The sequence below is a fragment of the Ammospiza caudacuta genome, chromosome 14 (genome assembly GCF_027887145.1).
Source record: "Ammospiza caudacuta isolate bAmmCau1 chromosome 14, bAmmCau1.pri, whole genome shotgun sequence".
NCBI classification, from domain to species: Eukaryota; Metazoa; Chordata; class Aves; order Passeriformes; family Passerellidae; genus Ammospiza; species Ammospiza caudacuta.
This window is the reverse complement of record NC_080606.1, coordinates 4,715,094-4,741,969: the sequence shown is the minus strand read 5'-3', so window position 1 is coordinate 4,741,969 and position 26,876 is coordinate 4,715,094. Positions and strand designations below refer to the sequence as shown.

The 26,876-nt window shown below is 52.9% G+C and overlaps 1 protein-coding gene across 1 annotated transcript; it reads left to right on the top strand.

The window, feature by feature from the left end:
• The first annotated feature begins 1,137 nt into the window (after nt 1-1,137).
• On the top strand, nt 1,138-26,284 carry F8 (coagulation factor VIII). Its single transcript, XM_058813960.1, has 27 exons — nt 1,138-1,241; nt 1,361-1,537; nt 5,650-5,774; nt 6,072-6,194; nt 6,617-6,829; nt 7,363-7,434; nt 7,842-7,952; nt 9,761-9,982; nt 10,249-10,483; nt 10,867-11,041; nt 11,996-12,089; nt 12,755-12,966; nt 13,274-13,424; nt 13,561-13,770; nt 14,966-17,300; nt 18,002-18,167; nt 18,948-19,145; nt 19,865-20,093; nt 20,180-20,362; nt 20,547-20,663; nt 21,880-21,951; nt 22,651-22,736; nt 23,203-23,358; nt 24,121-24,265; nt 25,112-25,260; nt 25,527-25,703; nt 25,918-26,284. Exons 2-27 carry the CDS (start codon nt 1,386-1,388, stop codon nt 26,071-26,073), a joined length of 6,264 nt encoding a protein of 2,087 aa, XP_058669943.1. The 5' UTR covers nt 1,138-1,241; nt 1,361-1,385; the 3' UTR covers nt 26,074-26,284.
• The last annotated feature ends 592 nt before the right edge of the window (nt 26,285-26,876 follow it).

Sequence of the window (26,876 nt, the reverse complement as noted above, 5' to 3'; positions counted from 1 at the left end):
ACAGGAGATTCCCAGATGGGATGACTAAAATAAAGTCACATCCATAGCAGGGGACACTGGTGCCTGAGGCACAGCTCAGGTCTCCCATTCCTCTCTTCCCTCCAGTATAGATCACTCCTCTGCTTCACTGCAGTAGGGCAGGATGCAGAGCACCCTGGGGCATCCCCAAATGTGACACACCAGTGGCTTTGCCCCAAAATAGTAGCTGGAAAAAGTGAGGTGAGTTGTTGCTCACAAAGAAAAGGAGCCCCAGGTTAGTCATGGAGCCAGCTGTGTGTGTACAAGGTGGAGAAAACGTTTCTTACTCACTCTTTGTCTCCCCAGGAGCAAGGTGGGTGGTGTGGGGGAATCAGTTTCTGCCTTGTGCTGAGGATTCATGTCAGAGACCCCCAAAAGCCCATTCCTCTGTGTCCCTCTCTTTCCCAGTCACCAAGAGCTGTCACACAGATGCTTCTGCACACACTGGGACTGTCACCAAAGGGGTCACTGGCCCATTGCACTCCTGCTGCCCTGTGACATGATTTATGGGACATTTCCCCACCTCACTCATCCAGGGGATGCAGGGACCATGCAGGGCGTTCCTCCTCATCTTCCTGCTCCCTGAGCCAAGGGACAACCACGTGGCAGTGTGTGTGTGCCTGAGCACACGTGTGTGTGTGTGCACTGATGAGGGGAGGGGGATTTCATGGGCTGTTAAAAACAGAGATTGAAAGTTTGTGAGTAAAATGAAATGTATTTGTCAAAACATTTCAGTGCATCTTCTCTGAGCTCTACTGCAGAACCCAGGGAGAAGAGGAGCAGCTGGTGGGAAGGGAATTCCAGGGATCATCCCAACCCACTCCCTCCCATGTGGCTTGAGGCAAGGTTGTGTGGCCGCATCATCACTGTTGGGCATCCCAGAGACAGGGATAAGTCACGTGTGTACATCTGCATCCCTGGCAACCTGCTCTCCTTCTCTAGAGGTGACACAGAAGGTGAGACCAGGCAAAGACCACACCTAAATTCTGCTGCCTCTGCAACCCTCCCTTTCCTCATCTTGCTTCCAGCCAGGAGCCAGGACACGGAGCCAGCGGAACTCACCGCTGTGCTTGCCCTCCCTTTCCTTTTGTTTTTTCCTCTCCTCCTGTCACTGCCAGAGGAAGAGCAGGAGAGTCCACCAGTCACACGCTGGTCACTCTTTGCACAAACCTGCTCAAGCCATTCCCCTCCTGACATCTTTGAGAAACACTTCAGCGCTCCGAGTGAGTCTGTGGGTGCTGCCTTTCATCATCATCTCCGGTGGATTACAACAGCTGGATGAGCAGATAAAGGCTTTTCTCTTCTTTTTCTCATTCCTTCCTCTTCACTTTTCCTCCTGAAGTCAGAGCAGTTCCCAGCCAGGGGGCATGGTGCTGGTGGGAGCCCTGTGCAGCCTCCTGCTCCTGTGCCTGGTTGAGGAGGGCACCAGCAAAGTGAGAAGATACTACATAGCTGCAGTGGAAACCAGCTGGGACTACACACACAGCGACCTGCTGTCCGTGCTGCAAGCGCCTGCAGGGTAAAGCTCTTCCTTTTGCAGTCCTAGAGCCCTGCCCTGGGTGTTCTCCCACCCTGGCATGTGGCACTGTGAGCTGGGCTCCAGGCAGGCGGGACATGGGGGTAACCTGGCAGGGTGGGTGCAGGGAGCTGCTGGGAAGGGGTGGTGTGATGGGGAGTCACTGAGTGCAACCCCCGATGAGGGACAGGTGGAATGGAGAGAGAAAGATGCAAACCTGCTCTGCATCACTGTTCTGCACTGGTTTATCTTATTGCCATTTGCCTAGGAGCCTTTAAAGTCTGTGCTAGGGCCACGAGCTGATTCTCCAGCATGTGCTTGCTTTTCTGCTCTGCATCCTGGGGGTTTTGGGGAAGTGTGAGGGGAGATGGGCACTTGTGACTCCTGGGCACTGCAGGGGAAGGTTGGCTGTGACCCCTGACATAACTCTGAGCAGCAAAGGCTTTCCACTGTGTCTGCCCCTGGTAAAACCCAGCTTTAGTTATCCATATCTTTGTGTACATTACCTTGCTGGGGCTGAAATTTTTCCTCAAGGAAATGAAAGTAATTTGTAGCATTTGAGCAAAGCATGGTATTCATGCACAGTGGTAAGGAGGAGGAAGGCATGGTGGTTTTGCTGTGTACTTTGAAGTAGGAAGGAAAAATGGGAGTTGCATTGCTCAGGATGGTGCTGTCTGAAGGCACAGCTGGCTTGGACATGCACGGCTGTGAGTGTTCTGAGGTTGGCATGGAGGATGGAGCTGGATGACTACACCCCTGTGGGTCAAGGTGTGCCCATTCCCTCTGCCCTTGTTCCATATCCCCTTCCCCAGACACTGCTGAGGGAGGATCAGCCCATGAGCCCATCTCAGACCCACAGTGGCCTGAGCAGTGAGGAGCTGTGGTCAGGCACTGAGAGCCAGGCTCTAGGGATGACCCAGGTCAGGCTGACTAGCTGCTGCACTCACTGTATCCCAGTTATGTTGTTTTTTCCCCTTTTGATTACTTCATTAGGAAAATTGCATCCAGCACCCCCCTTTTCCTGATCCCCCTGCCCTGCTTTCACTGATGCTGCTCTCAGATCCATTAGGCTGTGCTTGGGGTGATGACTTCCCTCACACTTAATTTAGCCCTGTGGCTTTCCATTTCAGCACTGGCTTTATGATGCACTCAGGCACTATTCCTGACCCTGGAGTGACTCAGCGACCTGACCCTGCCTGTGGATGAGTGTGACATTGGCAGGCAGTGTGAGGCCACCTGTCCTTCTCTAAACTGGGGGAAAATAACACTGGTTGCTGTCTCAGAGGGACTTACTGGTGTGCTGCAGCCTGGAGAGGCAGAGAGCTCCTGGGCAGTGCAGCTCTGGGGAAGCTGATGGGAGCCAGGGCTTGCTCCTCATGGCTGTTCTCAGTTGCATGGTGGTGCCTTTTCCCTGGCCCTGCTACAGAGGAGGGCACAGGAAAACAGCCAGGCTGGATGTCAGGGGCGTGAGGAGTGAGCCAGGAAAGTGTAGTGGGCAGGCAGAGCTGCCCCTGGAGCTGGGCTGTCCCTGAGCTGTGTCAGTGCTTCCTTCTGCCCCACACCTCAGTGTGCCAGCACCTCAGGGCAGCTCCAAAGGGGCATCTCCAGCCAGGACCCCCAAACCCCCTGTATGTATCCAGGGATTTCTCTGGCATGTTTGTAGAAAGCTCTGTCAAATTAATGGGCTGTAACATGCCAGAGCTGCTCACACCTTCCCCATGATTTCAGTTTCTCTTCCTCCCAAGCACAACCCCACCACAGGGTCAGAACCAGGACCAGCACATCCTACAGTGGCTCCAGGGCTCTCAGCTCAGACACAGGGCTGGTGGACACGTAGCAGCAGCTCATGTCTCAGTGTTTTGGCAGTGCAGGATGTCTCCCAGCTCCAAGAGATGAACAGATAGAGTGGCTAACAATGCTGATCCAAAGTGCCAGAAACTTATCGGCCTGCCTCAGCTCCAGCTGCCCCTGGGGAAGGAAGTTCACGGGGACCCCAGTCACAGAGGACTGGCCAGAAGAACTCTGATCAGACATCCCTGGGCTGAACCTGCCTGCTTGTCTCCTGTGGGCTCTGCTGTGCCAGGACTGGGACCCAGCACTGAGCCCTGCTGTCACTAAGAGCCCTCCCAGCCATGCCCCTGCATGCCAGCAGAATCCCCCTGGCTCCAGAGGCTTTCTGCCTTGTTTTCTGCAGAATTAGCAGGACCAGACCATCATATCTCAGAGCTGCATTCTCAAATTTGTGCTTTCTGGGAGCTAGAGATTAAGGCACAGCTTCCTGAGAGTGGACAGCTGAGTGTCAGCAGGTCTGAGCTCAGCTACCTCCCAGTGTGGGGACAGAGTGGGGAGCAAAGCTGGGGCAGGACCCCACTGCCAGCAAGCCAGGAATAAGATATGGGTGCCTGTGGGATTATAGGAGCCTGTGGGTGCCTGTGGGGTTACAGGGACTGGGTACCTGTGGGGTTATAGGAGCCTGTGGGGTTACAGGAGCTCTGGGTCCCTGTGGGGTTACAGGAGCCTGTGGGGTTATAGGAGCCTGAGGGGTTACAGGAGCTCTGGGTCCCTGTGGGGCTACAGGAGCTGTGTACCTGTGGGGTTATAGGATATGGGTGCCTGTGGGGTTATTATAGGAGCTAGGAGCCTGTGGGGTTACAGGAGCTGTGGGGTTACAGGAGCTATGGGTCCCTGTGGGGTTACAGGAGCTATGGGTCCCTGTGGGGTTACAGGAGCTGGATGCCTATGGGGTTATTATAGGAGCTGGGTACCTGTGGGGTTATAGGAGCCTGTGGGGTTATAGGGGCTGGGTGCCTGTGGGGTTATAGGAGCCTGTGGGGTGCCTGTGGACTTATAGAGGCTGGGTACCTTTGGGGTTACAGGAGCTGGGTGCCTGTGGAATGCCTGTGGGTTATAGGATATGGGTGCCTGTGGAGTTACAGGAGCTGTGGGTGCCTGTGGGGTTACAGGAGCCTTTGGGGTTATAGAATATGGGTGCCTGTGGGGTTATAGGAGTCTGTGGGGTTATAGGGCTGGATGCCTGTGGGGTTTTCGTGGGCTCCCATCCTGCTCTGCCCCTGAGAAGAGGGGACCCTGCTCTCTCCACAGCACCCTCCAGCTGCAGGTGGCTTCCAGCCAGTGCTGTGGGGGTGAGTGTGCACTGCCTTTCCTAAATTTGAGTCACTCTGTCTCCTTCCTCTTCCGCTTGAGGAAGAGCTGCAAAGGGAAACGCTGCTGGAATGAAGGCTTAGTCAGAGCAGGACAGCAAACCTTCCCTGCTTCTTAAGTGGGGAGAAAACACCACCTGGCTTTAGCTCCAAACAAAACAAGGCTGGAAAGGTCCGTCTGGTTACTGGAAATGGTCTTAGTCCTGAGGCTGATAAGCCAGCCTCTGAAATCCTTGAAGAAATTCATGCTTTTGTTATCCTGATAAACAGGCTGGATTCTTTCTGGAAAATGAATTTGTTAAGCTTCTTACAGATAGAAAGTGGCCAGCAGAGATAAGTGGGGTGTGAAATGCATTCAAGGCTCTTTTATCTTTCTGCTCTGAAGTGTAAATCCCATTTTGTCCAGAAAAGAAACAAATGTGCGGACATTGCTCAGACACAAAGCAAACTGCCACCACCTGCCAGCAGCCAGTCTCTTTCCTGGGGGAAGCTGGGGAGGATGTGAGTTACAGTGATGTGATCTGATTGCCACACCTGAAGGTGCTGGGGTTGGGGCTGGGGTGGCTGCAGGGCAGAGGTCGCCATGGCACTGCCAGGGCTCTGTCTCTGCTGCCAAGGAACCCTGAAACTGGACAAGGCATGAGGCAGGAGAGGGGCAGCAATGCCTGCTGCTGTGCCCTGCCCCAGCTGCATCTGGCTCTGGCCTTGTGTCTTCTTCCATCATGACTAACACCACAACACTAATCACTGCCCTGCTGGCATCTGTATGCTGAGCAAAACATTCCCAATCATACCTGGGAGCTGTCAGGAAACCCAAAGGACACAGCAGGGTGAGCCATCCCTGGGGATTGCAAGCAAGCTGTGGCAAGGGAAGGAAGGGGATGGATGTTGAATGTTGCCCATACATGGATGGGTCTGTGCAATCAGCTTTCCTTGGCTTCCTTCCTCCTGCAGCATTTTGGGGCATGCAGGCCCACGTCCCCCCGCAGCTGGTGTCCCTCCCCAGTACAGGAAAGCTGTTTTTGTGGAGTACCCTGATGGCTCATTCACACAGCCCAAGCTGAAGCCAGCCTGGATGGGTAAGAAGCACCTGCAGGGTGGGGAGCTCCAGCAATCCTTGACAGCCACCAAACTCATCCTGGGCTGGGTGCTGGCTGCTCTTCAGCCAGGAGCAGGAGAGCAGCTGGGTGGATCTGGGTATGGCAGAGCTCCTGGGGGTGCAGGGGCCCTGCTGGAGCTGATGCAGCTGATGCTGCCCTGCTGCACGAGGGACAAACACTGACTGTGCTTGTGGAAAGTCAGGGCCCTTTGGGGCTGCTGGCAGGGTGTGAGCTGCCTGATTCCAGCTGCCTGACCTTATTGTCTTGTCCCTTCAGGCCTCCTGGGCCCAACCATCCGAGCAGAAGTCCATGACACAGTGGTCATCACCTTTAAGAACCTGGCCTCCCGCCCCTACAGCCTCCATGCTGTCGGGGTGTCCTACTGGAAAGCATCAGAAGGTGAGCTGGCAGCGCCAGGGGCTGCAAGTCCTTGTGTGGCACCTCCTGCCAGGTGTGCATCCCTCCCTCAGCCTGCCGTTCATGTCCCTCTGCAAGGACAGATGGCCACAGAGGTGGCCTGGCTTGGGGAGCAACGTGACCATGCCCAGCCCAGAAATGAGCTGAGCAAACAGTGAGAGCAAACCTGGATCTGGTATAGAGGCAATACACAGACTAAATTGAAGGTTGGATGCTTAGGGCAAGGCAGACTGTGCTGTCCAGCTCAGGGTAGGTGCACAGCCCAACACGTGAGTCTGGCACAGCTCTGTCACAGCCCTGAGCCCTGTCACTGCCCTGGCATGGAGAGGGGCTGTGCTCTGGCTGGGAGGAAGGTGTGCTGGGGATGAACCTTCAGTGACATCTGGCCATTCCTTTGGTTTTAGGAGCAGGGTATGAGGATGAGACCAGCCAGCCAGAGAAGGAGGGGGACAGGGTGGATCCTGGGAAGACACACACCTATGTCTGGGAAATCCAGGAGAACCAGGGCCCTACAGAAGATGACTCCGCGTGCCTGACCCACTCCTACTCCTCCAACACCAACAGTGTGAAGGACATCAACTCTGGCTTGATTGGAGCCCTGCTCGTGTGCCGACCTGGTAAGGACAGCACAAGGTGGGGACAGACCACATGCAGCCTTTAATAAAAGCAGAATAATCACAGGTGCCTTCCTGAGGGTGAGCAGGACAGTGGAGTCAGTGAGCTGTGCTCAATGAAAGTGCTGCTGGGGTTCAGAATTGAAATCCTGACAGCACAAGGTGCAAGAAGATGTGACTGGAGTAAGATTTGTCATCTCTGGCTGAGACATATCCTGGAGGTGGTTGTCCAGACCTGGAAATGACTGGGCACTGTCTGCAGGCTCCAGTGACTCACCAGGAGCAGCTTCTCCACTGAGCAAAGGTCAAAGGGGAAGCACCACAAATTGACCTCTTGATGCCTTCTGGGGGCAGCTGACTCTCAACCACGGACTTTAGGGGACTGCAAGACTGGAAGCAGGGCTGTTGCAATTTGAGACATGACAAAAGCAAACCACAGCCTGGCCTTGGTTTACCAGCTCTTGAAGAGCACAGAGGGAATTCCCTGGCTGGTGCTTGCTGACCTTTAAAGAAATCCATCTCATTGCATCTTGCAGGGACCCTGGCCAGTGATGGGAATGAGAGCCTGCAGAAAGAGTTTGTGCTGCTTTTCGCAGTGTTTGATGAAGGTAAGTGCTGGCTGAGTGGTGTCAGGCATTCAGCAGGGTCTGGGGCATCTGCTTTGCCATGTGTGTTCAATTAATGTGAGCACAGCTTCTCAAGGGTTTATGCCTGTCCAGGCCCCCTCAGCCAGTGTGCTGCTGGCGCAGTACTGCCCCTCCTTCTCTTCCCCAGGTTTAGGGAGCTTGCAGCCCCCCAGCTCTGCCATGCCATGCCCTGGCCCTGCTCCCACCACACAGGTTAAGAGGGGATTCATTCCCTGTCACGTGTAGTGACATCCCCACACCCATGCAGAGCCTTGGCCAGGTGTGCTGTGCATTCCCACAGGCACCACACATCTGAGCTCCCTGAGAAGGTTTATTTTGCTTTGAAATGCTCCCAAGTGAAAGCTGACTGCACCCTCCTCTCTCCACAGGGAAAAGCTGGTACTCTGAGCAGGGTTCTGTCCCAGCAGCTGCTCAGCCCCAGGCTCACAACAGGACAGAGCTGCACACCATCAATGGCTACGTCAATGGCTCACTGCCTGGTGAGTCCTGCTGGGACAGGCACAGGGCTGGGGGGCTTGGGAGGTGCTGGGAGCACGGCTGGAGCCAGGTCTGTAACCCTGAGGTAGCTTGGGAAAGGATGTAGGAAAAGAGATCAACAGTTTCCAGGTGATGGATCTGTTAGGCTGTGTCCACCTCAGAGAGGGTCTTATCTTTCACTCCTTGATCTGCCTTTCCCATTACAGCAGGGCAGGAGCTGTTTGCTGCTGTCTGTGCTGCCAAGAGCAGCTGATTTCCTTGGAGCTCTCCAGGAATAATGCGGGAAGCAGAGTTTTATCTTTTGTGGCCCTGTGGACAAGGCTGGAGGTAGCATTTAGCTGTCATTAAATCACCTTCATAGGATTTTGGGAATAGAGCCATGGAATAATTTAGGTTGGAAAAGACCCTTAAGATCATCAAGTCCAAGAGTAAACTTAACACTGCCAAGTCTACCACTGAACCATGTCACTGAGTGTCCCGTATACAAGTCCTGGGCAGCCTGTTCCAGTGTTTGACAACCCTTTCAGTGAAGAAATTTTTCCCAGTGTCTGACATCAACTTCCCTAGTGCAGCTAAAGTGACAAGGTCTTCTCTCAGACTCTCTTCTTCAGAAGAGCAAAAGAAAAGGCTGGGTTTGATCTCAGTGGACACAAAAGTTGCTGCTTTCTGGTGTTCTCCTGGGAAAAGATACAGAGCTGCCTGAGAGTGAGGAATCTCCAAGACAAACTGGGAAACACTATCAGGAGAGTCATTATCACCAGCAGCTTTGGTGAACCACATCCTAAAACCTCCCACTGGGGCCTGGCCATTCTCCAGCAAAAAAAAAAGCACAAGTCCCCTAAATTCCCTGTCCTGATGGGTTCATAGAGGTCAAGAGCTGAGGAAGCCTCATGGTCAAACACCATCTCTGCACAGTGGGTTTTCCCTGGAGAAGTTATCCACCTCCACTCAGCATCCCCCTCCCTGGATGCAGGACCTGGCCTGAGAGGTGTCTGATGGAGAGCTGGAAATGGAGAGCTGAGGGCCTCAGGGTGGAACCTCCACCCAGTTTCCTCCAGGCCCTTGGGATCTGTTCCAGTCACCTCTGCACTCTGCCAAAAGCGAGTATTTGACTTTGTTTGGCTTGAGTGTCCATGAACTTGTTATTCACTTCCCTGCTAGATTACAGAGCCCTTCAGCACACGTCAGTTTCTCCCCAGGAAAGTATTTTTACAACGCAGTCAAGTTCTTTCCCATTTCCTAAGCACACTGAGCTCTTTGAGTGGCTCTGAGGAAGGAATTTTCCCCAGCACTCAAATAATCCTGGTGACTCCTCTCTGCCGTTTGTGATATTTCAGCTACTGCTGAGGATGTGCTGGAGCCCTGCTCCAAATGCAATGTTTTAGTATCAGGCTTGCCAGTGCTGTGATCAGACAAATGACTCTCCTGTCCAGTGCCCAATTTCCCTATTTACAGAGTCAAGGAGCACATCTCTCTCTTTACCACTGCATCCCACTGTGAGCTCCTACCAGCAACCCCCCAAAGTCCCCCAGACCCTAAATCTAGTCTTGTCTCAGGGGGATGATGTGACAAGTGCCTCTGTTTTGCTCAGTTCACATTCATGGGTGATTTCTCCAGCCTGAAGCCAGCACAGGAGCAGGGGACTCTACCAGACTCTACTCTACTCTACTCTACTCTACTCTACTCTACTCTACTCTACTCTACTCTACTCTATGTCAGACTCTGAGTCTATGACACCAAGAGTGGGGACAAGGGCTGGGCACAGTGGGCACAGTGGTGACTCCTGGCTGCTGTTCTTGTCCCCTGGCAGGTCTCACACTGTGCCTCAAGAAGCAGGTCCACTGGCATGTGATCGGGCTGGGCTCTGGGCCAGAAGTCCACTCCATCTTCTTTGAAGGCCACACATTCCTGGTGAGGAGCCACCGCCTCAGCAGCCTGGAAATCTCCCCTGCCACCTATCTCACAGCCCAGACCACGCCAGGAACAGCCGGCTGGTTTCGGATGTTCTGCCAGATACTGTCCCATCAGCAAGGTAACCTTATTTTCCAAGAGCTGGGGGGAAGAGCAGGTCAGGGGATGGCCTGGGCTCAGGGTTCTGTGCAGTGCTGCAGCTCCAGGCCCCTCCTGCTCCCTGGTGTTACATCCACCTGCAGCCTGGCCATACCAGATGGCAAGGGTGGATCCAGGTTGGCCCATTTGATGGGAAAAATAGTGGAGAAATTTCCAGGCAGGGCTTGGGTGGGTGCCTGCCTGTATTGGCACAGCAGTGTGACCCTTTCTTCTGGTGTCTGACCTCAGTTGGCATGGAGGCCTTTGTGAAGGTGGAGGAGTGTCCTGAGGAGCGGCTGCTGAAGACAGGGAAGCAGTTAAAGGAGCCAGAGGACCTGGATTATCCTGAGGAAGATGAGCAAACTTACCACGTGATCCAAGCACGCTCTTTTGCCAAGGACAGGCCCATGACCTGGCCTTACTACATTGCAGCTGAGGAGGTGGACTGGGACTATGCCCCTGAGAAGCCAGCATCTCTGGACAGGTGAGAGTGGGCATGTGTGCTCATGAGGCTCCTCCTCAAGGCAACCCTGCCAGCTCTTCCCCTTTTCCCAGAAATTGTTTTTCATTCTGCCCAACCTGGACAGTTTTGTTCTTTATTGACACTAACAGTTTGGCAGGACAAGAATGGTTTTGGAGAGGCCATGGGAAGGCAGCACCTGGCTTTGCTCCATTTTACCAAATGCCCTGCAGAGACATTTCTTCATGGCATTTGTCTCTCTGTCACCAAGGCCTCTGGAATCAGTCCCTTCTGAGCAGACAACTCCTGGTGACCTTCTCAGCCACCTGCCAGGTCATTGGATGATGGAAGGTCCTGCTCTGTTTCTGACATGTGGCCATTTGCTCTCTCTCTGCCTTTGCCTGCAGCAACGTGGCAAGCCTGTACCTGGAGCCTGGCCCACAGAGGGTGGGCTCAAGGTATAAGAAGGTGGTGTTTGTGGAGTATGAGGATGCAACCTTCAGGAAGCGCAAGGCGTCCAGCCAGCAGGACAAGGGAATTCTGGGGCCTGTCATCAAGGGGGAGGTGGGAGATCAGCTTAAGGTAAGAGAAACACAGTTTACCACTGTAAGGGGAAATTTCAGATGATGCTGTTCCTACTAATAGCTCTTTGCTTGTGGCAGAGGACTGACTTTAGTCATTCAGGTGCTCTCTCCTGTTTGGCAATGCTCAAAGTTCACTGGAAAGGCAGGTGGTACTGGCAGCTTAAGGTAAATACTGTCAGTAAGATGCACAGGATATGGCCCAGTCCCTCTGATTTGACTTCTTTGCAGGTGTCTTAGGAACTGTGTGAGTTCATACACGACCCATGACATCCAGCACCTTCCTCTGAGGCAGAAGTGTCCTCTTATCCTCTGCTCTTCTCCATCTGTTTGCTGTTACCTCACAGCACTGGGGACTGTCACTTTTGTCTCCCAAAGTGCCTCTCCTGACCACTTGACTTGTTGCAGCTGGGAGGAATGGGATGGTTTCCAGCAGCTTCACATTTCTGCTCCCTCCCTGGGGTTCCCTGTGCAGTTGTGGGCATGTGACAGAGCTATTTAGAGAAATAAAGGAAGGGCTGCATGCAGTGAAGTGGGGAGCACTCTAAAGCTCTTGATTGCTGTGCATACTTAATGTTCTGGTCCTCTGGGGCCTGGATTGATGGCCCTCTTCTGACTCATGTGTAAAGTAAGACTAAGGACAGCAACTTTCTCTTAAATAAATCTGATATTTTCATGCCCTCCTTACAACAGACACCTCCCACACCTCCCAGAACAATGGACAGTATAGGCTCATCACAGAGAAATTGTGGTTTCTTGTATTCTTTGTGATCTCAGACATGTCTGGGTCCCTCCTGTTGATCACGGGCAGGTTGCTAACCCCTGGGCAGTGCTGTCCAGTGTCTCCCTCTCTGCAAGGACACTGAGAGCAGCTTCAAGGTCTTACAGTGATCAGAAAACACCAAACACCAGAAAACAGTGAAAAAACCATTCCTGCTGCCTGTCCTCATTTCAGATCGTGTTCAGGAATCTAGCCAGCCGACCCTACAACATCTACCCTCACGGCCTCACCAGCGTCAGGCCCTACTATCCCATGAGACGCTCACCAGGTAAGGCACGCCATGGGAACTGGGGATATCACCTGGCCACTGCCATTTTTCTGGGCCAGGAGAGTTTCCTGAAGCTGGTTGTCCATTCATTCAAGCACCTGAGCTCTACAATTCCAGGGATTATGGTGATTCTGGGTTCATGTTCCCATTGGTGCTGTGTAACTCTGTCTTTAAGGAGGGCTTTAATGATGACTGGGAGAAGGGGCATTTCCAACCAGGGAGCTGGGACCACGTTAATTGGTCCATCCTGGAGGCCTCCACTTTCTGACAATGCAGGGACCATCCTGCTGATCCTGCCTGTGTTTGCAGTTTATTTACAGCCCCCATTCCCTGGCTCCCTCTGACCTGCATTTGTGGGGTGTTCACTGTGATTTAGACTCTCCCTCTTGCAGCTTTGTGGTTTTTGCTCTGGGCTTGTTTTTCCCTCCAGGTTTCATTCCCAGAACTGCTTTCACCCTTTGTTATTGGTTATCCACCAAGCTCCCAGGACCATGACTTGTGCAGGGCCATCCCACATCCCACCAGGATCCTGGGATGGGTATGAGTGTTTCCCTCTGCACCTCGTGTGGTCAGGAAACCTTTCTGAGCTCTTTTACAAGGTGGGATCACCCCTTGCAGGAGCAGCCCAGACATAACTGGTCTGCTCTTGGGTTGTGTGTTGCCAGAGAAGGATGTGAAGGATATTGCCATTGCCCCTGGGAAGTCCTTCACCTACAGCTGGAGTCTCACCACTGAGGATGGCCCAACGGAGGCAGATCCTCGCTGCCTCACCCGTTTCTACTACAGCTCCATCAACCCCGTCAGGGACACTGCCTCAGGCCTCATTGGGCCCCTCCTCATCTGCTCCAAGAAGTCCATGGATCAGAGGGGGAATCAGGTGGGTCTTTCCTTTGTTACCTCAACTTCTAGGCTGAAAGGCTGGAATAACTGTGGTGGGTGAAATATTTAAGTAAACCCAAATTTGTCTGTTCTGTTATCTTCAACAGTCAGTTGTTGAAGAAACCAGGACAGTCCTACCAGCAGTCCTAATTCCTCTGCCTGCTGTCTCTTCCCAAAATCTGCACCCTAACTCCTGTGAAATAGCAGTAAACTTCTCCATCACCCAATCTGAGACCTGGCAGCTACACTGGGCCCCAGGGGTGCTCTGATCAGACCAGGAATAATTTCTTCCCTCTCTTTTCCAGATAATGTCAGACAACATGAAGTTGGTGCTGTTTTCAGTCTTTGATGAGAACCACAGCTGGTACCTGGAGGAGAACATCAAGAGGTTTTGCTCTGATGCAGCCCATGTGGACACCCAGGACCCCCAGTTTTATGCCTCCAATGTGATGCACAGTGAGTACTCAGCCCTGCAAAGCCCCCACAGACACAGGCTCATCCCTGCCCCAGGGAGTGAGCAGGGGATGCACAGCAGCTCAGCAGCCATGGAGGGAATTTGGTCTTGAAATGTTTCACCCCTGCCCTCTTCCAGCTATTAATGGCTTTGTATTTGACAACCTGAAAACAAAACTCTGCCTGAACGACGTTGTGTACTGGTATGTCCTGAGTGTTGGGGCCCAAACAGATTTCCTCTCCATCTTCTTCTCTGGAAACACCTTCAAGCACAACATGGTCTTTGAGGACGTGCTCACTCTTTTCCCGTTTTCTGGAGAAACAGTCATCATGAGCTTGGAAAAGCCAGGTTAGTGACATGGGCTATTCTGCCAACCATGGGCTTGGCAGAGGTCAGGGAGCACTTCCAGCCAGTTCTCTGATTGGTGCCCAATTCCCTTTGACAGCTCTGAGAGCAAAGGGATCCACAGCCTGCTAGAACAGCAAAGTGAAAGGCAGTGATTGAACCTTTCAAAGCTTAAATCAAAGAAATTGAATTATGGTATTTTACTTAATTAGTAGGGTGTGTTAAGGTCACACATGCTGCCAAACCAGTAGCTGGCTGCAGTAACATGAGCCTGGTGGACATTTGCAATCTTGGCTCCAAGCGTGGAGGTCAAGGGGAGTGGCAGTGCTGTCCCTGCTGTGGGTGCAGCTGCTGGCCATGCCATTTATCTCCACACTTCTGCAAGGACAGAAACCACAGCCACAGAGAAGTCAGAGAAAAGATTTGCTTCAGAGTTCAGGTACATTTCCCCCCACTCAGCACTTTTCTCTTAGAGCTGTCAAACCATTTCCTCCTCCCAGAGGAGACACAGGATTTACCATGTGGTTGCAACACGGATATGAAGGTCATGAGCACTGCAGCCCGAGCCAAGCTGTCAGGGTTTGCAGACACCCCAGGAAGCTTTCTACAGCCCAGCCAAGCCTCACATCCGTTTGAGCTCGGATTCCTGTGCTTCCTCAGAAGCAGAGCAGCAGCTCAGCCGGCAGCAGGTGGCAGCTCTCTCCAGCAGCAGAGCCCAGAAATCACACATCTCACCCTCCCTGCTGGGAGCAAACACACTGCCTGGGCATGTGAGAGAGATGCAGCCTTCCATTTCCTTCTCCTTCAGTGGGAGAGCTGTGCTGACTGTCTTTGGGAGAGAGGGGTGTTTGACAGCACCAGGATGTCTTTGGGGTGGGTTATGGTGGCTGCTGCTGCTGGGGGCTCCATGGGTTCTCACTGCATTAACTGCTCTCACCAAGCTGTGCTTGGGCCCTCACAGCGTGGAGCTCACTAAGCTCTGCCAACCCTGCTGATGGTGCTTGTAAGGCTCTCATGTTGCCAGAACACCGTGGGTCTGGCTGTAAGACACTCTAGGGACTATGAGAGCATGGAATCACTACCAGAGGCTGCCTGAAAATACAGATTGCACTAGCAAGGGAGCAGCATGGGAATGGCATCTCTTCCAATTTCCCACTGAAGTGGGCTGATGGTGTCCTCTTGGCCTCTCTTGAGACAGGTGTGTGGACGCTGGGGTGCCTAAATCCTGATTTCAGGGACCGAGGGATGCATGCCAAGTTCACGGTCTCGCAGTGCCAGAATGAGCAGTACACTGATGAGGAAGATTATGGGTATTCTGATGGGGAGGAGGTGGCCTTTGAATTCCAGCCCAGGGGCTTCTCTAAAAGAAAGAAGTCATGTGTGAATGAGCAACTGAACAACATCACCTCTTCCAGAAATGAGATAGAGAAGACAAGATTGTGCCTGACAGAACATGGGGCCCTCCAGAGCAATGGCAAGATTTCTGATCCCTCTTCCAATGGCATATCAACATTTTTAGAAACATTACCAAATCCAAATGATATTTCCATGTCTCCTCTGCCAGAGACGAGCTATGACCCAGTGTCCTATGAGTCCTTCCTGGAAGATGAAGAATTGTCAAAAATCACCAGCCAGGATGAAGGGTTTGGAGCAGTCCCACGTGGAGAACACGTGGCGAGTGTCAGTGGAAGGGTCCATGGTACTGTGAGCTCAGAAGAAGATCAGCAATGGCTGCACCAAGTCACAGCAGCTCCAGGAGAGGCTCCAGAGCTGCAGGAGCCAGTAAAAGGAATGACAGTCCAGTCTGGTGGTAGGATAGAGAACCTGGAAGCAGAGCCTCAAAAGACTGCTACTCATGCAACAAGCTTGTGGGACTCCTTTGCTTATGCTGCTGGCAAAGCCCCTCTTCAGGAGAACAGGAGCTCAATTCACCAGAATGATCTGGAGCACAACCTGGCACTTCAAGATGTGTCTTCACCAGGAAAAGAGGACAAGCTGCTAAAAAGGGCTGATAAAATGTCCTTTAACCTGTATGACTCAGGGGAGGCAATCAGTACAGGCCTGTCTTTAAGTATTGATCACAACTCTTCCTCCACATTGAACAATCCTTCTGCACCTCCAGATGAGACAGAAGATAATAGGACTTCTTATGCTGTGGTTCACAGTCACACCATAGAAAGCAATTATTCATCAAATGACCTAGATGCTAGGCTGGAAAAAAGCCCTCACAAAGTGGTTTCACAAGGCTTTTATGAAACTTTTGAAGAGCAAAATGTTTCTTTGTCAGACAAACCTGTACCAGGAGAAACCTTCACAGACGAGAGCAACCCCTTGCCTGTGAAAAGTGGCACAGAAAAGGCCAGTGGACTTGCCCAAGGCCTTCCAGACACCACCTTTGCAGACAGCAATGACCTTGAGCCACCCAGCTATGTAATGACAGAAGAGAGGGATGAAGTAGTTTTGAAAGAAGTGTTTCAGGATGCTAAGGAATTAGCAGAGCTGGACAGTATTGCTCTTTCTGAATCAAACATTGTGACCAATGACACCAAGCCATTCCCAAATGGCTTCTTAAAGAGCCCTGAGCAGTTTCTGAGGCACAGAGTTGCAGCCAGAAGCCCTGACTGGAGACCTAAACAAGGCAGGTCACTGGAGAGCAGAGGTTTGGGTCTTCCCAACACCAGCAGCAGGGACGGGGCTCAGCGCAGCAGACGCTCCCTGCCCTCACGGGGAGCACTGGGGACAGGACCTGCAGGGGCAGAGAGCAGCTCAGGAAGGCAGAGCACTGCTGAGGCTGCACACCTGGCCTCAAACTGGGACCCAGGCTCCCCAGGGGCTGCGGTGAACATGGGGGACTTGCACAGCCCAGCTGTGGCAGAGCTGCAGCCAGGCAGAGCTGCAGCGTGGGGGGCTCCTGGGAGAGAGCAAGCTCAGGGGAGAAGCCACATGGAGGAGGAGACAAACTCTGTGGAGCAGCTGGGTCAGTCCAGTCCTGAGCCTCAGCAGCCCAAAGCCAATGCCACAGACCATGTGCCTGGGAGAATGTCTGGGCAAAGCACAGAAGGAACATCTCTGAAATCAGCCACCAGACAGAACTGTTCACTGTCTCCAAGTCGTCCCCCTCTCAACAACAGCACCAAAAAGTCAACAGAGTATGTGCAAGACACTCCTCATGGATGTCAGGTGCTCGGCAGGGAAGATGTGCTCAGAGAAATAGGGAACAGAGAGGGCCAGGGCCTAGGAGAGCCCAAGGAGGATGGGGAAAGCAACAGCACAGCTGGGGAGAGGAGCCACATCCCAGGACACAGGGAGGAACCGGCCCTGAACAATGGGACACATTCCAGCCCCTCAGAGACTGCCGAGACAGACTATGATGAGTACAACACAGAGCAGACCATGGAGGACTTTGACATGTATGGGGAAGTGGAGCATGACCCACGCTCCTTCCAGGGGGAGATGAGGCAGTACTTCATTGCAACAGTGGAGGTGATGTGGGAGTACGGGGACCAGAGACCCCAGCACTTCCTAAAAGCAAGGTAAGTGTGATTGTCCTGCAGGCATTCCTCCTGCACTGCATGGCATGGCACGATGTGTCACAGACATCTTTTATGAAAAATCCTTTCCGTAAGATTTTTTCCTCCTGAGAAGCTGAGAGGCCTCAAATACAAAATGTAAACAATGATTATCTGCTGCTGTGGAATGCAACAAGTAGATCTGTGATTAATGTCATAGAGTTGTTTCTAATTAATGGCCAATCACAGTCAACTGGCTTGGACTCTCTGTCCGAGACAAAAGCTTTTGTTATCATCCCTTCTTTTCTATTCTTAGCTAACCTTCTGATGAAATCCTTTCTTCTATTCTTTTAGTATAGTTTTAATATAATATATATGATAAAATAATAAATCAAGCCTTCTGAAACATGGAGGCAGATCCTCATCTCTTCCCTCTTCCTCAGACCCCTGTGAATACTGTCACAATGGTGCATGAGATGGCATGTCCTGGCAGGCAGGATCTCAGTTCTGTACCAGTACAACCCAGCCAAGCAGCCCAGGGGAAGGATGCTCCCAGCATCTCCCCTCTCCCCAGGGGCGTTTAAACCTCCAGAAACTTTGAGCTTCCTTGCAAGGAAGGGTCAGGGATGCTCTGGCTCTGTATCCCCCTGGCCTGTGACAACCCTGCCATGGCTGTCCTCACTGTGGGACAGTGTCACCTGACTGAGCTGACTGTCACCCTGCAGGGACCCCCGGAGGAGCAGGGGGAAGCACTCCTGGCAGTACCGCAAGGTGGTTTTCCGAGAGTACCTGGACGAGTCCTTCACGCAGCCGGTGCAGCGCAGAGAGCTGGATGAGCACCTGGGCATCCTCGGGCCCTACATCAGGGCAGAAGTTCAGGATGTCATCATGGTGAGTAGAAAGTTCCCATTTCCTATAAAACCATAAATCTCCCTGTTGTTGTTGTTGGAGTTCAGCCAGAGGGAGTGCTGCTCTGCAGTGCCCATGGGTTAACCTTCAGGGCTTGGGGACAGGAGCCGCCCTGCTGGCACGTGAATGGCACCAGACTGGGACTCAGAGGGACCTCAGTGGCTGCAGGAGTGGATCAGCAGGAACTTCAGAGTGTACAGAAGCAAATCCCTGGAGCTGAGACAGACGAAACCCCTGCAACAGCATGGCCTGATCAGCTCCATGGGGAGCCTTTGGGTGAAGGGATGCAAAAAGGGTAGTGAGCTAAGCAGGGCTCAGTGCAGCTCTTTTAGGTGCTCTGTATGAGGGCAGGTTTGAGTTTCCCACACTACCACAGCTCCTTCAACACCTACCTAAGAAGAAAGTGAAAGGGTCAGGACTTGTGTCCCTGGAGAAGTTACCCAGTTTTCATGGAAATCTTCACCAGGACAGATGCAGCACGTTTGGGCTCCAGAGACAGGAGTGTAGCTGACCTTACTTCCATTGAGCAGGCAAAGGGCCTCATCCTGCTGACATGAACCCAGGACGTGCTTTCCACCAGAGACTGCAGTGCACAGCTACAGCTTGTGGTTCAGCAGGGGCTGGCCACTGCATGGAGACCAGCTGGAGGCCTGGCAACCAGGGACATCCTTCCCACCAGCTGGCTGGACCCACCACCAGGGCCCAGAGCACTGTCAGCATTGCTCCCTCACACATTGCACTGCTCTCTTCCCTCTGGTGCAGGTGACGTTCAAGAACCTGGCGTCACGGCCCTTCTCCTTCCACTCCACATTGACAGCCTATGAGGGCACAGCACATCAGGGTGAGGTGGTGCAGCCTGGTGGCCAGCAGAAATACACCTGGAAAGTGCTGCCCCAGATGGCACCAACCACGCAGGAGTTCGACTGCAAGGCCTGGGCTTACTTCTCCAATGTGGACCTGGTAGGTGGGAGTCTCCATGGGGCATCCCAGGAAGGGGAGGAGGGCAGCACGCCTGGGTCCTCATGGGAGGTCAAGGAATTTCCTATGGGGCTGTGCTGAAAGCAGCTTGGGGCTGTGTAGATTCTCAGGTGTCTAATACAATGATGAATACATGCTGGTGCTCTTCTCTCCTCTTTCTCTTCCTCTTCTCTTCCTCTTCTCTTCTCTTCTCTTCTCTTCTCTTCTCTTCTCTTCTCTTCTCTTCTCTTCTCTTCTCTTCTCTTCTCTTCTCTTCTTCTCTTCTCTTCTCATTGGGTTTTCACCCCTTTATCCAATTATTCCAGCTTATGAGACTTACAAGGAACCAGCATTCCTGCAGTTCCTTACCCCCATACCAAATCTTCCTGAATTTGGCCCCAGGACCCAACACAGTAGGGACTGTTGGACAGACAGACACCACGTCTCTTGAAAGCACATGCAAACACTTGCTGCTCAGCCTTTCTTAGCTCAGTGAACCCAACAAATGAATCCCTCCAGAGAGGGAGCCAGGCCAGGGATGCAGATGGGTTCAGAGCTTTCCTCTCTGCTGTCTCTTGCTGGTGTCAGTGCCTCCATGCCCCAGAGTGGGAGCCAGGCCAGGGATGCAGATGGGTTCAGAGCTTTCCTCTCTGCTGTCTCTTGCTGGTGTCAGTGCCTCCTCCAGCTCAGAGGCAGCCCCTCATTCCCTGGCTCCCTGGCAGGAGAAGGACCTGCACTCAGGCCTCATTGGGCCGCTGATCATCTGCAACCATGGGGTGCTGAGCTACGTTTCCAGGAGGCAGCTGGCTGTGCAGGAGTTCTCCCTGCTCTTCACCATCTTTGACGAGACCAAGAGCTGGTACTTCCCAGAGAACGTGGCCAGGAACTGCCGCCCTCCCTGCCGGCTCCAGCAGGACAGCCCTGACTTCAGGAGAAACCATTCCTTCCATGGTGAGGCTCCCTGCCCTTTCCATCCCACAGTATCAGGATGGGAATGCCCCAGAGCCTTGAGCCCCTCTGACTGCTGCCTTTCCCAGCCATCAATGGCTATGTGAGTGACACCCTGCCTGGGCTGGTGATGGCCCAGCAGCAACGGGTCCGATGGCACCTCCTGAACATGGGCAGCACTGAGGACATCCACTCTGTTCACTTCCACGGGCAGCTCTTCAACGTCAGGACTGGCCAGGAGTATCGCATGGGAGTCTACAACCTTTATCCTGGTGAGAGGCAGCACTGTGCACCCCCTCTGCCATGGCTTGTGCCCTCAGGAAGTTTCTGTGGGGGAATACCACAGATGGGGAGTGGATCTGGACTGTTCTGTCCCTGTGCTTGCACAGCACTTGGCACAGTGTGTCCCATTACAGGCAGTAACTCCGCTCTGCTCTGCTCTCCATTCCTGGCCAGGTGTCTTTGGGACGGTGGAGATGTGGCCCTCACATGCTGGCATCTGGAGGGTGGAGTGCAAAGTGGGAGAGCACCAAGAATCTGGAATGAGTGCCCTCTTCCTCGTGTATGACCTGAGTGAGTGATTTTCTTGTGAGCACACACACAGCCACAACCAGTGTGTATTTGAGCTTCCTCCCCCACATCTCCCAGCATTTCTCGTGGGGTTACCCAGGTGGGACCTTCTGTGTTTTCACTCTGAAGAAAAGTCACTACTTCAGCCCTCACCAGCCTGCACAGCCCAGCAGAGAGCAGGGTCAGGGACACAGCTGGGAGGGTGAAGGCTGGGAGGCAGCTTCATTGGCCTGCAAATATTTACTGCAAGAGTTCTCATTCTCCAAATCTGAGAGTCCCTGGACCTTCCATAAAATGCACTTACCAAGGAAGTGCATGCACGGGCTGGTACCTGCCTGTGCTGTCAGTAAGATACAGTGCCCAGCAGCCTAGCCATATATCAGGAGGTAAACTGAGGCACAGAGCAATGACAGGAGGCAGTGAGTGATGCTGCCTGACTGCATGTTGATCTGATAGAAATAGCTCCAAGAGCAACTGCAAAATCCACAGTAAACCTCTGATTCCACCCCAGAACAACATGTTTCTAACTCACCACAAGTAAGGACTGGGGAAGTGGTGTGGGAGAGTAGTATTTTATCACACTGTGACAGTCCCTCTCCTGTTTAGAAAAGAATATTAAATGTCAGTCAGAAAATGTTGCCATAAGTTAAAAATCCGCTTAAGATTTCAAATTTGCATTTTCCCCAGGAGCATTTGACATGCAGTGGAGATGCCAAGGTGTGACAAGTCACTAATAGTAATGGTTATTATAAGAGACTAACATCCCTGTGCTCAGAGACCAGAAGAGACACAGAGAGAGACAGGGGTGTCAGGTAGACTTTCCTTTAGCAATGTGATGTTTGTTTTCAAAAGATGCTGCCTAGCAACAAAAAGGCCCAGGAGCAAGATGTGGGTATAAGGAAGAGACACTTGTCAGGACTGCTGGGACATCAGATCATGGGAATGAGACGTCATGGATTCAGGGAAAGGAGTTTGGCAAAAGGCTGCTGTGTCTGATGCTGGAAACTCTCTGCTCTTGACATGGGGGGTGTGAGCAAGAACTTCCAGCTATCCTAAAATCCAGGGATGGATGTGGAAGCCTCTGAAACCTATCCCCTGGTGTAAGAGAAATAGACCTGGGAGCTCCTGGAGGCTTGCAAACCTCCCTGAGCCTGAAGGCTGCTACCCAGCCCAGACTTTTGCTGTCTAACCAACTGTGCCTGGTTTCTGTTCCCTGCAGACTGCCAGAATGCCCTGGGTATGGCCTCAGGTGGCATTGCAGACTCTCAGATCACAGCTTCAGGGCAGTATGGTGAGTAGCTGGAGGGCAGAGGGGCTCAGGGCAGCTGCAGCCAGCAGAACTCACTTGTTTGCCTGCCCAAGTTCTGCTGCACTGAGTCCCTGGTAGTGCAGTCCTTCCCCCATCCGTGCCCATGCCAGCATCCCAGTCAGGACCTGGAGCCTTCCCACACAGCTGGCCCATGGTGCCAGTGCTGTGCCACACTGTGTGTCACAGACATCTTTTATGAAAAATCCTTTCCTTAGGATTTTTCCTCCTGAGAAGCTGAGAGACCTCAGGAACAAAATGTAAACAATGATTATCTGCTGCTGTGGATTGCCACAGGTGCATCTGTGATTGGCCTATGTTGGTTGTTTCTAATTAATGGCCAATCACAGTCAGCTGGTTCAGACAGAGAGTCCAAGCCACAAACCTTTGTTATCATTCCTTCTTTTTCTATCCTTAGCTAGCCTTCTGATGAAATCCTTTCTTCTATTCTTTTAGTATAGTTTTAATACAATATATATCATAAAATAATCAGCCTTCTGAAACACGGAGTCAGATCCTCGTCTCTTCCCTCACTCTCAGACCCCTGTGAACACGGTCACACCCTGTGTGTGGCTACTAAACCCCGGGGTGATGCTCAGGCCCAGTGCTGCGGGTGCACCTCTCACCACCTGGGGCAGCAGCAGGGGCCAGCAGCACCCTTGTGTCTGTGCTCTCCCCTTGCAGGGCAGTGGGCTCCTCGCCTGGCCAGGCTGCACAACAGCGGCTCCATCAACGCCTGGAGCACCGACCGCAGCAATGCCTGGATCCAGGTGAGAGGGGCCCCGTGTCTGAGGCACCTCTGGGGCATTGCAAGGCCATGCTCATGGATGGGCAGTGCCTCCCCAGCTATAAACAGCTGTTCCTGCTGTTTCCTCTTCCCTCTGAGAGGGGAGAACTAAGATCCTAATGGCAGCTGCTCTGCTCAGGCTGCTGCTGGCCTGACCCCCATATCCATCCTCAGGGCAGCAGAGCAATCACTAAATGGTCCAGCTGCAGCACTGGATTGTGCAAAAATCTCCCCAAACCCAAGGCAGAACAGCTCACCTCTCCAAACAGCTCTCCCCTGCTCACTCCCATCTGTTGGCTGACTTGTACCCTTATGAACAACTGGTTTAATTACTTTCATAACCAGAGCTCAATTATGCCAGGAGGAAGCAAGTTTTTGGGTTTTTGGGGCATTGCCTGAAGTTGGCTTGGGTTTTCCATCAGAAGTGAATCCCTGACTTTCATTCTCAGGTGGATCTTTTGCATCCCACCATTATTCACGGCATAAAAACCCAAGGGGCCAGACAAAAGTTCTCCAGCTTCTACATCTCCCAGTTTGTTGTGTTCTACAGCCTCGATGGGCGAAGGTGGAAGACCTACAAGGGGAATGCCACAAGCACACAGATGGTGAGGTCAAGAGTCTTGAGCAGAGTGCTGTCCCCAAATGGGGTGTCCTGGGGTGAGGAGGGCTGGGGAGCTCTGTCCACAAGGCAGAAACCTCCTGAGCCCCTGAGATTAGAGCAGCAACAGAGACAATTCAGTGCCAGGTGGCTGAATCACAGGTCTGCAAGGGACTTGCTGTCCCATCTGTCTGATTTTAAACTATCTGAGCTACCTCTTTCCACCATCCCAGGTGGCTGTGAGATCCACCTCTCAATGTTATGTTGTGTTTTACTTAGAGCTAGGCATAAGATTCTACCTGAGTATCTTTTCTGACCTCAAAGGCAAATTTGCCTTTCTAAAAATATTGTGCAGGCACAGATGATTTGGAGAATCTACAGTCACTAGAAAAAACCCACAACATAAATATGTAAAAGCTGATCAATCCATTGGGAGAGGAGTAGCCAGAAAAGCCTCCATTGTGTGCACCATCTGTGGCTACAACTTTTCCCAGGTTCAAACATTTGAGGACTGACTTTTTTCCTTATTTTTCTCACCCTTGTTTGGCGAAAAATATAAAACCGAGTTAATTTGCACAGATCCAAAGTTTCTTCTTCTCCTTTTCTTTCTTAGTGGCCCACTCACTTTAGCCTGAGGCTCACTTAAGATCATTTCCCTGAGTTGTCATTTTTGTGTGCCAGACATGAACGTTCTTCTCCCCAGTAATCCTCGTCCTGCCTATCTCTCTTTCCACTGGTGCAACAATCCTTTTCCTCCCTTTCCCTGCAGCTGTTCTTTGGGAACGTGGATGCCAGTGGAGTGAAAGAGAACCGCTTCAAGCCCCCGGTGGTAGCTCGGTACATCCGCATCCACCCCACCCACTACAACCTGCGGGCCACGCTGCGCATGGAGCTCCTGGGCTGCGACCTCAACAGTGCGTGTCCCCCTCACATCCCAGCCACCAGGGCTGCCCCCTGCTCTGCTCTGCCCTGCCCTGCTGGGGTGCTGAGGCCCAGCTCCACCTGTGCCAGGACCCCCAGGCAATTATGGAGGAGGAAGGAGGGAGCTGGGGATGGCACTGAGGTGTTGAGGGAACAAAGCTGGAAAGTCTCATTGTGGTCTTAGAGATAAAAATACCAGAGGAAGAGCCAGCTCTCACCAGCTTTTTTACTGAAGCAAAGGAAACTTCCAGCAGCAGCTAAGCTGATAGATGGGGAGCTGCTGCCTCAGTCTGTGGGGGCAGAAAGCAAGCAGAGACAGATGCTGTTGGCCTTTAGTCTGGTTTTGCCAGTTGAAGGTGAGATGGCTCTGATCAACAGCGCAGCCTGGGGAAATGGTGCCCTGGGATCGTGTCTTTGGCTTTGCACACCTGCTCTGCAGCAGCTCAAAGCAGCAGTGGCTGTGCTGTCAGCCCATGCTCCAAACTTGCCAGCTGGCTCTGGAGCAGCTGTGCACAAGCACACCTGATCACACAAATGCAGGGTGTCTCCCTGACAGGTATTCTTGTCCTCCCCCTGGAGACAGGTTCTCCTTATGTTTCCTTACACCAGAAATTTTTCACATTTCTCTTAGATAAAATCTCCAGGGAGAAAAGAAGGTGGGAGTAGTGAGGTCAGAGCAAGGCGGCACACAGGGGCCCCAAGCAATGCAGGGACCATGGCAATGCAGAACTAATAACCAGGGCAAAGGCATGCAGGGCAGCTGGAGCAGGGAGCAGGCAGAAGGCATCTCCATGGTGGGTCAGTTCTAGCCCCTGACAAGCATTGCCTCTCTCTTCCAGGCTGCTCCATGCCCTTAGGAATGGAGAACAGAGGGATCCCTGATGAGCACATCACTGCATCCTCCCACAGTGCCAACATCTTCTCCAGATGGACACCAGCCCTGGCCCGCCTGAACCTTCAGGGCAGGACCAACGCCTGGAGGCCACAGGTAGCCTGTGTGAGGAGATGGCAGGCAGCTGGGAGCCCAGCAGGGTCCCCAGGTCACTTCCCCTAGTGTGGGAAGAGTGTGCAGCCACATGCACCATGCAAGCTGCACACTCACTGCCACACTGATTTAGCACCCAGCAGCTCCGAGCAGATGCCTGGTAGGGCAGGTGAAGCAGAGGGAAGGGCAGGGCCAGCCTGGCTTCAGCTGCAATGAGTGTGTCTTCCTCATTGCTGCTGGAGGGTTGATGGCAGTCTGTCCTTCCCCAGAGCAACAGCCCCAGAGAGTGGCTGCAGGTGGACTTTGAAGTAACCAAGAAGGTGACTGCAATCATAACCCAAGGTGCCAAAGCTCTCTTCACCCAGATGTTTGTGAAGGAGTTTGCTGTCTCCATCAGCCAGGATGGCATGCACTGGAGCCCAGTCCTGCAAAATGGCAAGGAGAAGGTAGGCAGGGCTGCTCTGTGGCCAGAGCCCATGGCCACCCCCAGGGCAGCAAGCACAGCCCTTGGCAGCAAACATGCTCACAGGATTTCTCCAAGAGCAGTGAGCCAGGCTGTGCTTCTTCCTTCCTTAAAGCATGCCAAGGGATGTTTGTCTGGCTTGATCCTGTCCTCAATATGTCAGCCAAGTGCATCCCTGGTTTCTCTCTCCTCTCCAGATTTTCAAGGCAAACCAAGACCACCAGAGCACAGTGAGGAACAGCCTGGAGCCGCCTCTCTTTGCCCGCTATGTGAGGATACACCCCCGCCTGTGGCACAACCACATTGCCCTGCGAGTAGAGTTCCTTGGCTGCGACACTCAGCAGGAGTACTGATGGCTGCAGGGCCAGGAAGGGGCACTGCCAGCCCAAGGACACACATCCCACCAGGCACTGAGCCCTCCCCAGGGCTGGAGCCATCCCTCCAGGGGCCTGGCTGCCCCTGCTGCTGGGGAAGGGCTGCAGAAGTGGCTGGGTCATTATCTGCCTTTTCCTGTGTCTGCCAGATGCCATATACTCAGATGTAATGATGAAGAATTAAACAGTAATTTTCCAGTATCTCTCTGCACTTTCTCCTCTGCTTTAGCCTTGGACTCTCCAGGGACCCATTCAACATTACCAGCAGCTACAAATTAATTAGCCCCAGAGCTTCTCAGCCTCGTTTGTCACAAATTCTTGCTGTCCTGGGCACAGTCCTGGAGGAGGAAGAGCAAAGATAAGGATGGGGGTGGAGGCCCAGCTCCAGGCCCCAGTGTCCATTTCACAATCGGTGGGAATGGGAGGCTGGAGGGAGGCAGCTCTTGCTCAGCCTGACTCAGCACTGGGCTTTGGCCCTGCACTTCCCTTTGTCTCCTTTCCACAGTGCTGCTGCTGCTGTGGCTGGGTGCCATCACCCCTCTTTCTGTTGCTGCCTTGAGCAAGCTATCCTTGCTCTCCACAGGAGTTCTGTGGCTCCCAGGGACCCTGGTGGATGAGCTGCCACCTTGACATGACCCCCAGCAAGGTGTGCCATGGGCCAGAGCCACCTTCCTGACACCTGTGGCTTTCCCCCTCCCTGGCACCCACCGTACACAGTGGCAGAGGTTTCCCCTCCCAGGAATGATGATGAGCAGGGTGACACTGGATCCTGCCTCATTCCT